Source organism: Pithys albifrons, chromosome 1, assembly GCF_047495875.1.
Source record: "Pithys albifrons albifrons isolate INPA30051 chromosome 1, PitAlb_v1, whole genome shotgun sequence".
Lineage (NCBI taxonomy): Eukaryota > Metazoa > Chordata > Aves > Passeriformes > Thamnophilidae > Pithys > Pithys albifrons.
This window is the reverse complement of record NC_092458.1, coordinates 99,323,769-99,337,266: the sequence shown is the minus strand read 5'-3', so window position 1 is coordinate 99,337,266 and position 13,498 is coordinate 99,323,769. Positions and strand designations below refer to the sequence as shown.

The 13,498-nt window shown below is 38.7% G+C and overlaps 1 protein-coding gene across 12 annotated transcripts in view; it reads right to left on the bottom strand.

The window, feature by feature from the left end:
- Window positions 1-13,498, bottom strand: part of SYNJ1 (synaptojanin 1) — a 59,020-nt gene that overhangs the window by 12,124 nt on the left and 33,398 nt on the right. For 9 of the 12 annotated variants that reach the window (XM_071562379.1, XM_071562371.1, XM_071562416.1 and 6 more), the window contains 11 exons: window positions 12,517-12,657; window positions 11,969-12,161; window positions 10,599-10,757; window positions 8,395-8,551; window positions 7,950-8,067; window positions 7,626-7,841; window positions 6,884-6,962; window positions 6,029-6,191; window positions 5,178-5,384; window positions 4,461-4,589; window positions 3,860-3,898 (listed from right to left, as the gene is read on the bottom strand). In XM_071562379.1, the coding sequence (XP_071418480.1) occupies window positions 3,860-3,898; window positions 4,461-4,589; window positions 5,178-5,384; window positions 6,029-6,191; window positions 6,884-6,962; window positions 7,626-7,841; window positions 7,950-8,067; window positions 8,395-8,551; window positions 10,599-10,757; window positions 11,969-12,161; window positions 12,517-12,657 (1,601 nt within the window). The remainder of the gene's footprint in view (window positions 1-3,859; window positions 3,899-4,460; window positions 4,590-5,177; window positions 5,385-6,028; window positions 6,192-6,883; window positions 6,963-7,625; window positions 7,842-7,949; window positions 8,068-8,394; window positions 8,552-10,598; window positions 10,758-11,968; window positions 12,162-12,516; window positions 12,658-13,498) is intronic. The other 3 variants (XM_071562425.1, XM_071562434.1, XM_071562390.1) reach the window with 2 other exon arrangements.

Here is a 13,498-nt window from a genome sequence, read left to right as displayed (position 1 = left end):
CTTGGGTGAGCTCCAAGCCCTGCCCAATTCCCATTAGATTTTTCCCCCAAAAGTTCCTGAGTGTGAACTTCTGTAAGAGAAGCAGCAGCAAAGGGGCATGGGAGAAGCATTGCCTTGAGAACATTACACTGCTTGGAGGTCCTAGTTCTGCCCTCTTCCCACACAGCCCAGAGAAAGCCTTGGGGAGAACAGCAGGTATGAATCCCCAGGTGATGGCAAGCCCACATGCCACTGGAGGGAATATAAAGAGAGGTGGAGAGCAGCACAGCAGAGCACAGGATACTCCTCTGAACCCTTGGCAGCCACAGAGACAAAGCTGAATGTTCATCTCAAACAGCCATGGACACAAGGAAATGTCTCTCTCCAAGAGCAGGGAGTTCATTCCACAGATCTCCTGCACTTTCCCTTCCCACAGCTCAGCTCAGCTCATACTTTGAATAGGCATTTTCAGCATGGTTTTGTTCAGCATATCTTGTTCTATGCAAGATGATGACTAAATCCAGTGCACCACATAGAGGAAGGTTGCTGAGCACCAGGATTCTACAAGATTTTGCCTATTTAAAAATATTCAATACATGGAAGACAAAGGGCATGAAGAGCAAATATCAGAAATTTCACTTACTAATAATATTGTTCAACAGTGATAAAGCAAAATTACGGTGCTGTGATCACAGGCAGTATAGGAATATTTTAATCCTATGGACAGTGAAAAAATGTACATTTGAACCTGAAACAGATTTGTGGGTCTCATTTTAAACTGATAAAGTCATCTGTCTAGAGCTTGAAATCTCTACTTCAGTCTGATTTAGTACTTTGTAAGGAAAGGTATCACATAGTTATTTTAAATAGTATTTTAAGGAAAGGGGTTGAATTTACACAGAAACAGCCTGCAACTGATGCCCTGACATCCTTCAGACAAACACTGCCATGTTTTGCAAAGATGATATTTAATTGAAAATAAATACTTCTCATAAAGTAAAACATGCATATATATGTGTGTTTACACACACACATACGAAATCCAGGCCCCTTGCCTGCATTTGGACAGTGCATTTATTGTTGTAGCATTAATGCTTCATGTGTTCTCTACCACTCAACATTCCTTCTTCAGCAAGAAGAAAGGTGCTTTCCCCCATACGTAAACAAAAAAAAGCTTTTTCAAACTGACTGCCATGTCCTGATGCATCCCAACAACCTGGACTCTGCTCTGCAAAATGAAACCAAAAGTTACAGGGTAAAAATAAAGATGTTGAATGGTTCTTGCAGGGTTAAGTTTAATGAGGGACTATAAATAGCAGTGTATACTAATAAGTACTTGCTGTTTGAGTGCAAGAGTTTTCACAGCTTAACATATTTGCATTTCTTTTAACGACAACTGTATTACTGTATTCTCTAGGTTAATTTTATTTATTTGGAGGATGATCACAGTAAGAATGCAAGACATTTTACCCAAATTATTTCATATACTGAAAATGCTGTGTGTTCTCTTAATTTTAAGCCCATTTTAATGGTTTAAACCAACGATAACTGCAACAATCAGGAACAATCTGAAAAGTGTTATTACAGGAAGAAAACCCCACAAATGTTATTTTTTAACTCCAACTGACAGCACCCTCTATAATTTTTAATGTTCTGTAAGAGTTTAACCTGTAATGTATTAAAAAGTCTTGGGTAAACAGTGTGACATTTTAATTTTTAACTATAGCCAAGTGAGAGCTTATAGTTCAGTGAAAATTTTTTGTATTAGCATATGAAAATTCTGCACTTTGTAAAGCCTTGCAATGAGTACAGAGCCTCATTTCCTCGAATGTCAAATATGACCAAATTCTAAAACACCTCAATGCTCCAATCCTCCTCTCATCTTCAAAGCATACTGAACTATTTGAAAAAACGTTAAGGGTGTTGAAGGCAGTGAAGCACTTGGCAAAAAAAAGGTCAAAACACACAGGCGGAAAAAAGGAACATTTAAAATGCACAAGATATTAAAGACATGATCAATGTCCCTTTGCATGTGCTACAGAAATCTATGAAGTTTGATCCACTTATACAGTACACAGGGATATTTTCACAGGGCTTTAGGAGCCTTTCTTCCACGGAAGAGAAATAGGTGACATTTTCCCAAGCAGAGCAACCCACTAAGACACTCATTCTTGCTCCAGCGCTCTGCTGAGCTCAGGTACTGCTGAAAAGCGAAGTATTATACCTTATACATGTACATCATAACTGGAAAATGAAAAGGATAGAAAAGGTAAAGAACTTTAGGTCAGAGTAACGTATGAAAAACAAATACACTGCAATCTCAAATGATTGCATAAAAAAAGTGAGTTTTATGCAAGTTACAATTCTTTATGGAAAGCTATGATGGGAAAGAGGATAAAAAAGAAGACTAGTCATGGCACAATTGAGACAAAACAGGCAAACAAGATGTGTCAGTTCACATAAAACTATACAGGACTGAGGTACAATGAATTAAATCTCAGCTATGTTGGGTGTGATGTATAAACTATTTTGTAAAACTTCTGCATTTTAACTCATTTGAAATATTATACCTTTGGCATGGAAACCTCCTTCTCTCCCCAGTATCTAAGAGCCACACACATTTTTGTCTGACATCAGAAAATGTTGGCTGATATTTATGGACTACGTAAAATAGTTTATTTATTTTCTGAGATTGCTCAAAACTTTTTAATCATTTTCTCTAAAAAATGTCTTTCCTGCCAACTGAGTGGTATTTTCAGAGAAGTTAAATGCCTCCCTGACACCCAATCCTGTCGGATCTTGGAAGCTAAGCAGGGTCAGCCCTGGTTAATACTTGGATGGGAGACCTCCTGGGAATAGCGGGTTCTGTAGGTTCTAGTCCTGAGGACTTCACTGTCACCATCCAAGCTTGCTCGGCTGTGACAGATGAACCTTAGGAGTAAAGAGAGGGGTCAGTTTCACACCCCGTGCCTCTCCTAAAAAGTCCACTGTGCAGGCTTGAAGACACACCCACGTGGGTAGAGCCCTTCCCAAACCTTCCTTTGTGAAGCCTAGCCATACATTTCAGCCACTAATGATTTCCCCCCTATTCCACATATTGATGAGCTGATTTAAGTCCAAGCAGGACAGCTCAGTGTATGACAAGGAAGGACAAAAAATTAGGGGAGAATTACGTCAGGATTTTGTTATTTCGTAAAGACCTGTAGCTCTCCTTCAAAGTAACATGATAAACTCCTTTGCTAAGTTTGTGTTTCTGAAGTATATACTAATTACAGGGACTATGGAGGACATCTCATGTCTCTAAGAAAGGGCTTAGGAGCCAGACTTGAAAGCAGAAAATAAACTACCCATATATCAATGTTCAGCTTAGAGATAAATACAGCTCCACGATTTGGAGCTCTCTGTTAACTGGGGAAGCTGAGCCAGACCAGCAGTGGCTTCAATTTGAACAATCAATTAATAGATAATTACTGCAATGAGCTACAATCACAAGTAATTTTACAATGTTCCTTGTCCTGGCCTGTGAGGAAAAAAGCTCTCCTTTCTACAACTACAGACAAATTACAGTTTTCACAGAAAAGTTAGCCGAGTGTATTCTGACCAGGACAAAGTAATAAAAAACTAGAACAGCTTTAATCTCTGACTATAAATTACCAGCTTCTGGACAAATATTATTTCACTAAGAAGTCAGATGTAATTCCAAGAGGGGGACAAACTGTAAGATGGAAATTATATTGACATTTAAGCTTTATCCATTTCTATGACTTCGAGAATGACCAATTTTTATACCTTTGGAAATCATCATATTAAGTATTGTCCCAACAGATCACCACAGCAGTTTTGCTACACAGTCATATTTGAAAACAATTAAAATTATTACCTCCAAATTCTTTTCTAGCAGGTGCAGGACTCCTACCGCCTGACAGTATTTTAGAAGTGAATGCAGAAATAATGGAAAATATCAGTACAGTAGGAGGGAAGAGAAAGAATGAGAAAGTTAAAAATTACAAGGTCAGTTGTTATTAACTATGTTGCCCATATGCTTCTGAACATCCAGTTTCTCATAGTGCTCAGTTGTTCACATTTTCAGATGATCCAAATGAAGTCTACATTAAAAACTTGGATGTGCATACATACTGATGTCAAAATTAAAGTAATATAACCAATGTATGCAGGAAATGATTTATACTTTATTTAAAAATGAAGATGCTATAAAAAATTAAAATGTTGAGTAAACATTGCTGTATAAAGTTCATATCTTTAAAACTGTGAAAATAAGTTTATAAAAACTTAATTCACTAATAATATTTAAATGGTACTGAAAAATGCTGTTATTTCCAATGCTGTTATTGCTATTAAATGCACCAATTAAACATTTTAGTTAAACAGAATGTTTCACTAAGCCCCAAACTTTAAAGTTCACTTCACAGACTTGAGGTAAAATATTATTCCTGAGCACTTGGCACAGGTCCCCACACTACCTGAGGGTGGAGGTGGCCTCTGGGGTGGAGCAGGGCGTGCAGGAGGAGCAATAGGACGAGGGGGTGGAGGACGCTTCGGCTCCAGAATATGAGGAGGGTCTTTCTGCTGGGCACCAGCCTGAAATTCTGCTGAAGGATGTGACAGAAAACAATGCAAATATGAATCCCAGTCAGTCCCCAGCCCTGGAAATAATGATCCAGAAGTTTTTGAGAGACAGTAAAAATAGAATAAACCAATGGTGAAAAGAAAATTTACTAAATCAAAATTTTCGTCCCATGTGTTTTCATAAGTTTATGCTTTTCATGAAATCCTCAACATTCTTACAAATTGAAGCATTCCAGATTTCCATTTTGATCCTTACCCATAAGCTAATTGCTCTGGAAAAAAAATGCTAGAAAGTGAATTCTGAGGGCATTTGAGCAGTCTTTGTAAAAGTTACTTTAAATTACGTTGAAATAAACTCTTTTAAAACCCATTCCAAATACCATCATTGTGTTCACTTTGTCATTAAAAAGGTTGTGTTTCAACAGAAGTTTTCATAATTATATACCCAATTTACAAATGTACTGATTATAATGTCCATCTCAGAGCTGACAGGAGCATGGACTGAAACAGGAAGAGTGTGCATGGAGTAAACCAAGATTCCATGGACACATTGGAACAGAACTTTTGTATGATAGTGCCTGAGGTAGCGAGGCAATGTGATTAATACACACCATGTGTGGAAACAGGAGGTCCAGGAGTTTTTCCTGGGACTCGGCTGGGCCTCACTGGGAGCATGGGTCCATCTGACAGTGTGGGGGACTGGCAGGGACTGGAATGTGGGGAAGAGCTGGGGGAGGTTCCAAGCCCTGAGCTTGAAGCTGGCTGTAGATACTGAGGAAGGATTTCTTCTACTTCAGCACTGTAATCATCAATGTCTCCTAAATAACAAGCATCCCCCAAAAAAGAAAAAGGCATCAATGGTTATTATTTTAAAAAAGCAGAGGAATTACAAACTGATTCTGAGCATGGGATTATATGCAAAAAAGCCTTAAAGTTCAGAGGAATTAGCTCAACAACCAAAATATTATTCTTACATCACAAAATTACACATGAAGAATGCATGTGCGTTCAAGCCAGTTGAAAATGCTTCTAAAACACAATATATACTATAGGTACATGTTAAAGGTAAATGTAAAAGCATGGCAACTGTAAAGTTGTTTATTCTAAAAAGCAATCAGCTTTATAAAGAAGACTTTTGCAAAACTTATTTCCTTGGTCTGCAATATATGGCAAGAGTTTTTCTCCAGAAGGCTAGGCAGGGGATTCTAAGATATCTGCTGTTTGTAAAAGCTTCTGCTTGAAAAAGGTAGAATGGTGTTTAAAAAAAAAGGCTCAATATGGATGTGCCTTTGAAGAGTAAACTGTCAATTTAGAGTATTTTATGTTGATATTCAAAATGCCTAAAACAGACAATTATCCCATCAAATTCCAATAAGACCATAACAATCCTTTCTTTCCTAACTTCCAGATTTCTCTCTCATCAGGTGCATTTCAAAATGAAGAATGCTTAATCTCAACAAACCTTCCATATCATAGTCTGCAGTAACCTCAACATCTTCACAAAGCAAAGTGGAGCTTGTTGATGAAGGCAGCCCAATATTAATCCTTTCTAGATTGATTTCATCTTCCAAACTTCTGATCCAATCTGGACTTTTCAAGTTTATGTTTATAATCCTTCCTTGTAGCTGAATTGCCAAAAAAAGGTATGCACAAACCAGAAATTGTTAAGAGCAGAGACATTAAAATTCAGCATTCTAGATTTAAAAATAAAAAACATAATTACTAAAAATATCACAAATAATGTTATCACAATTTCTGGGACTAAAAAACGGCAGTGATATGCAACAGTAACTATGCTTTTCATTTCATTTTGGTAATTAACTACATTTATGTAGCTTAAACTGTTAATTAGAACTATTTAACATTTTTCTATAGAAAAACTAACAACTTGTCTCAAGATTTTCCTTTCCAGTTAATCAGAAAGCTCCTGCTTTTTTAAACTTTTTTCAGTGATAGCAGTGCAGAAGTGCTGAATTTTAATAACTGCAGGCTACAAATATATTAAACCAGTTCGTTCTAAAAACTCAATGCAAAAATTCTGCTTTTTAAATCATAAAAAGAACCCCAAATGCCTCATTTGATGAAGATGCCTCTCAGTATGGGAACTTCATATCTTTTAACAATCCTTCTCCTAAAAATAAATTAAGTGTGATAATTCTTTCATCTGGCTTTTGAAACTCAACATAATGCTATGTGGCTACCAAAAAAAAAAAGAGATGGAACAGATAAAACTTTTCAGAATTAAAGACAAAAACAAAAATCCCAACCCACTCAAATTTTCTCTTGTTACATGAAAATTCAGTAATTTTTACATTACCTCAATACCATTCAAATTCATAACATTCAAAGCAGAGCTTCCTTCCAAAAATGTTACCCACATCTTGTCTTCCAAAAATCTGCAAAGTTCATTGGAAACAATAATCAAACAAAATACAACACCACTTAATAGTTCAACTGAGAGCTTAGTAAAAAGGCAACATGCACAGGGATCCTCTCATTTTCAGCTCATTTAAAACTACTAACCTAATTTTCATGTACAAAATTTGTGTAAAATTACATGATGCTCTGTCACAAAAATAAAGGAGTGTCTGGCAAAACTATGTCTGAAAACTGAGACACTTATATGTATGTAAATCTAATTGTAAAGACATTGAAGTGGAAAGCTAAAAGTTAAAAATGAAGCAGATCATAACTTAAATGCCTGCTAAAAAAGCAACTTTATTCAGGAAATAGGTGGGAACAATTTTGTACTTGCTACAGATAGGACAAGGAAGAATGGCTTCACACTACCAGAGGGTAGTGTTAGATGGGTTATTGGAAAGAAATTCTTCCATATGAGGGTGATGAGGCCCTGGCACAGGTTGCCCAAGGAGGTTGTGGCTGCCCTGTCCCTGAAGTGTCCAAGGCCAGCTTGGATGGGGCTTGGAGTAACCTGGTCTAGTGGGAAGTGCCCCTGCCTATGGCAGGGGGTGAAAGCAGATGACCTTTAAGGTCCCTCTCAACTCAAACCAGTCCGTGATTCTATGAATAGAGATCAAAAGTAAAAAGTTTTTTTTAACCTTATAAGTATAACTTCACCATAGCTTGCAAATTTTTGAAGAAGATCATCAATCAAGTTATCATCAAAATAGTTTTCTTCTGCTGAAGAACTTCTGATGGAGACCATCACAGTCCCATCAGGTGGTCCTTGCATTGCAATCACCTCCTTATACACTTTTTGTCTCTCTTCTGCTTCAATTTCAAATATGTCGATATCAATCAATGCAACAACAGGCCTTGGAAAAAAACATGCAAGATAAACCTGTCAGCAGAGTATATGAACAACAAAATACACAACACAAGTATTAAATCTTAGTAAGGAATGCATAAAATAAAACTGAAACCTATGATCAGATGTTTTCAGCTCTGCTCTTCCATAGTGCAACAAAGTGCCAGGATTCCACATATAGGGGACATTACTGTCACTGTGAAAACTTGCATTCAGGAGATCGAGGTCTTCAGCTACATTCAGCAATGAAAACAAAAGGGGAAAAACACAGTGACTGCAAGAAAGCGCTTTAAAAATAAGGTATTTGGAAAAAGAAAAAAATCATACAAAGTAAACCCAAACTGTTTTACAGAAAGAAACTCCAGAAATTCGTCTTGCACAACTGAAATGTCAAAACCAGTATCTGACTCCTGACCCCCTGTTCAGCATCACTGCCTTCACAGAAGATGCTGTTTTAAGTGTTCTGTCTCCTACCATGCCCAGAACCACTGGCATTGTGAATGTCATTAAATGGGTTCTATAAGACAGTTAAAAAAGAGTATTTTTAACAACACTCAAACCTGATCGGTCAAAGGGCCATTTTCTTCTCCTCCACAGAATCCGATCTGTCCACGCTGGTGTGCGACATTTCTCACTGGTGTCATAGTCATCTGAGAACAGATCATACTTGTACGTAGGAGCAAAATTTATTTTCCCTTCCAAAAATCCCCTAAAAATCTGTAAGAGACAAAGCCACAAGTCATGCCAGAAGACAGAAACAGATGGGAAACAGCTTGAAACCAAACAGAAATCGCTATTCTAACAGTGAAAACTCATGTAGATATCCCAACCTAAAAATTAAAAAAAAATCATTTGGAAATACGAATCCTTCTCCACATTTTATCTATTGAAAACATTCCACACTTGCCACTATGACCAAACAGTGACCCAGACAATCATCAATGAACAGAAGGGTGTCAACATTTATATCTTTAAGCCCAGGCTCATGAGCAACCTACTGTTCCTCCAATCTCATACTGAACTGGAGGTCACCCAGAATACACACCACATTAATTAGGTGCTTAGTTGTTCCTATGTCAGCAAAAGTTGGGAATTAAGGTTTTGGTTTTATGTACCATGGATTCCTGCAAATTCACAGATGGGTTTGGGTTGGAAGGGACCATACAGATCATGCAGTTCCAACCCCTTGCCATGGGCAGGGATGCCATTCACTAGATCAGGTTGCTCATATCCCATCCAACCTGGCCTTGAACACTTCCAGGGAAAAGTTGACACAACATGCCCCACCAAAGAGTAAGAGTTAAAAAAAAAGAAAATAAAAGAAAAAATAGTCATTAATATATTCAATATGAACTGAAATATTAGAGGTAATACCACCATTTCCTGTCAAGCAAACAGGAAAACAGAAAAAAAGAGGTATTATGTGACATTATCTGTCACATATTTACTGATACAGTGTCAACTGAAAGGAATCAAAAACTCCCTTAGGGAGGCTTTTACAACACAGAAACCATGCAACAAGCTGACAAAAGACTCAAGTGTCTAAACTGGACACAAACTAAAACCCCTTAGTTAACTTAACAAGCTCTAGTCTTCGATTCAGTCTCATATGAGTAGTTATACTTCATTTCAGAGACCTGTAAAATACAATCTTACAATCAAATCTGCTTTTCTTATTGGAAATACAGTTTGAAAACCAGTGTCCTAGTTCAGCAGGAGGGACCAGCTAACCCTGTGTGGGGGGTGATCAAAGCTGTGTATTCTACCCCCTCTATTCATTCCCCAAGGTCAATGGGCCATTAGCAGCAGCTGCCCAGGGAGCCATTAGCACCTTCACACCCAGCCTGAGGGGGGCGGAGCTGCTAATGGGCCAGCAACAGCTCAACACCCCCTGGCTCCCAGAGTTAATCACCCATTGTGTGAGTCCCCGCCCAGGGGGAGGGACTGAGTGCTCCCTGAGGGTACATAAGTGGTGGGTAAGAAGACCTCGGGAACTTCTCGTCGGATCCAGAGCAGCAGCAGGACCTCGACAGGAGGAGATCACTGCTCTCGCCCAGACCACAGCCCTCGCCTGCACCAACAGGTTTTTCTTTTCCTTTTGCTCTGGACTTGGGGGAACCACAGGGGTCTCAGCACAAGGGCAAACAAACCCCCTTGGGTTTGTGCCCCAGGACACTGGGTTATATTGCTGGGGTATTGTGAGTTGAAAGCAATTTCCCTTGTGTGTCAGTGTTGTTATTGTAATATTATTATTAAATTTTAGCTCTGACTTATAATCTCTCTCGTGGTGAGTTCATTTCCCCTGCTGGTTCACCTTCAAACCAGCACAACCAGTCAATTTAAAAGTCAATGTCAGAAGTTCCACAACTTCTGAGATAATTTGTTTGCCTTCAGTAATTATTTTTTTACCTGCATTTACTTTTCCTTTCATTGCTCCATGCTGTCTCCTACAAAACCCTATAAATCTAACAGCAAAGTTTCCTTCACGCTTTGTCATTCTGTGTTTACTTTGTAAATGAAAAGGCACCGTTTGGACTATTGCTTTTTTCAGCAGTAACAGCATTAGACGTACTACTGCAACAACTTAAGTAAAGAGAACATTACCAAAACAACTTCTACAAATACTTTTAAGTAGTTGCACCTCATAAAAAGAAAAATACTATAATTTGTAAACTCAGTGCTGAAGATGCAGATTTATAGAAGCACCACAGAGAACTGCTAAAACCAAAGAGGAAAATGCATTATTAGTAACATTTTGAGATACCTGTCCAGAATTTTTCTGATTGATAAGCTGGTCTCCTGCTATGAGGGGATCCCAGTTCTGTTGTCGTATCAGGTCCTTCACCTCCTCATTGGGCATATCTATTCGATAATTGAAGTCGCCACACCAGAAAATATAGTCATGGGAAAAGAGCATCCTTCCCTGGATAGCAGAAGCACACAAGGAAGATAAAAACAACTACAAGACAAATTTACTACTTTCGGGTGCAGAAGTTCAGTTTTCATCTGTAAAATACACATAATTTCCAGCTTATGAGGATAACTGAAATACATCTTAGGGTTTGGTATGGTTGGAACAACAAGCCAATGGTATGGTGTTCATACATCCAGAACATGAGAGAAGGAACATTTCTTATGTAGTTTACATTTCTAAAGAAACATGAATCATCTGAATTGGATTCTAAAATTCTTCATCTTTCTACTCCTGTTCCAGAAGGCAGCTCCTAGGCGATGACTGCTGCCTCTATCACAAAAACAAAACACTCCCCTGGAATTTTGTGGCACAATCTCCTGATAAACTGCAAATCAAGGGCTTTATTATTCAGATTAAATTGAAGAATTTTCAGTTGCATCCAGTTTTCATAGCTAGGGAGAGACATAAAGGCTCTGTTAGTTTAAACAAAGCTTAGGGTCTAAAGTGAGAACTTGTACTTCCCCCTTTGTTTTGATGTTTTCAGTGCCCATAAGTAAATCCAAACAGATAAACTGGCAGATTAAAAGGGCGGCATTTAGGAAACTGCTGGATGCAGTACTTTCAAGCAAAATTGAAACATGACCATGGTGATAAATTTAGGAGTTTTAAAAAAACCCTGTAAAACTGCACAGTGCCATAAAGATTAACAAAGGCCAGTTTCACTACAAAATTTAAAACAGCTTTAAGTCTCAAGGAAGCATTTTGTTGCACTGACAAAATTTTCAAGTATTTACTTGGTGTTTGATAATACTTTATAAGAACATGGCACAGAACTGTTATCAAAAATCATTCCTGTGTACTGATAGTGCTGTTTCCCATGGATTTTTTTCTGATTAACTCCAATGTCTACAAAAGTTCTACCACATGTCATGGACCTAAAAGGTCTCTTTGCTATGCTAAATCCTTGATTCCTAATGCTAATGAACTCATGCTTCATCATCTCTCTGAGGCATTGCACTGAAAAGGTCTATTCTTTCTGCAGTCTCCTATTTTAACAAAAGTTTTGGGAAATTGTTTCTGAGACCTCTAACCCGAGAAAATCTGATTTCCATAGGAATCTGGGGAGGGGGAAAAATGCAAATGGAAATTTCGGATGACACTGCTGGAGCCCCAAGTATTTTACTTCTAATTAAATGTGGAATTTGGACACTGTTGCTTACCATTGGAAAACCAAGCTTGCGAGAAATTTCTACAAAGTCTTCATTTCTCTCTTTAACCTGGGACTGCCCTGCAGCAAAGTGGCTGCAGACAAAGCAGAGGCTGGAGGTGTGGAACAACATCCGAATGGCCACAGCACCTTTGTTCCCAGTGGCTCCTCCCATGCCTGTCTTCACAGTATCAACAGCAACATCCCTGCAAGAGTGAAACAACTGCTAAACCTTTCAAAAACACAGTACACATGTGTGTGGGTATGACCATGTGCTGGGAAGAGACCGTTTTCACATTGTTCTTTCAGCCACGGGGCTAGTTTTAAAAAATGCTGACAGCTATTAAGCAGGTAACAGGATAAAACTTCAGCTTTTCAAGCTTTCTGGGTGACTCATGATACACTTAAAAGCTAAAATAAAAGAATTTAGGCAACTACTTCCCCAGAAGACAGAACAACTCTTTCAGAGCTGCCACATGCTTCTGGGTACATTTGTTTGTTATCTTGCAATGCAAGACGAGCTGGAGGTGACCCAGCCTGGGGACAGCTGTGCCCACTGACCTGATAAAAGGGGCATGCTGGGGCCTGATGAACACGAAGAGGCAGACACCCACAAGCTGCTCAGAGGCCAGGAGCACGTACTTGTAATCTCTTGAGATAGTCTTCTGCAGCTCAGCAGCCCAGAGCTTCTGGTTGGTTGTGCTGGCAGTGAGATGAAAAATGTCAGTTTTAAAATAAATCAAATTAATCAGATTTCTCACTGCTGATTAAGTTGAATAAACTTCATCCAATGACCTCAAATAGCTTTTGGGGCAGTAAGCCAAAGCCAAGTTGGGAATGGTGCTCAAATGCCTACCACCAGTGGAGACACAGGCTCTAAACTGTTATGACCTCATCATTTGAGTTCAGCCTCTACAAATGCTGTGTCACTTTTCCCAACAGCACAGACAATGTTATCTTTCCTGTATTTCTGAGCCTAGACTAGAGGAGCAAAACCTAAGAATTTTCCTAGGGACTTACTTCCCAGCCTAGAGCTCAGTCAATATTGAAAAACAGTTGTCCATGGTCTGAGATCCAGAAGAAACTTCCTCGGAGACATAACAGACTAGCACTGAATATAAATGAAAAATATCAGGCCTGGAAACAGCATTAATTAACTAGACACAGAGTGAAATCAGGGGATGACAAGCTGCCACTTGGTACTCAAGACAAAGCCCAAGCAAAGGTTACATCATTAAGGGCTTCAGGTGTTCTTCCCAAGGAGTTAAAGCTTGCCTAACACCAGGAAACATGTAAAGCAGGCAGAGAAAGCAATGGGCAAAGGGAATACGGTCCTAGGACTACACACACGTTTATCAGTGGTATCACCCACCACTGTGAAAAATGTATTTCCATAACCCACTCTGCTAGGGGTGAAAACTCCCAATTTCACAATAATACATCCATGTAATTCATGGAATGGCAGTGAAAACAGACCAGATGAAAGGAAGCCTTCCTTTATCCAGATCACAACCCGGTGTAAGACACTATATAAAGGCACACC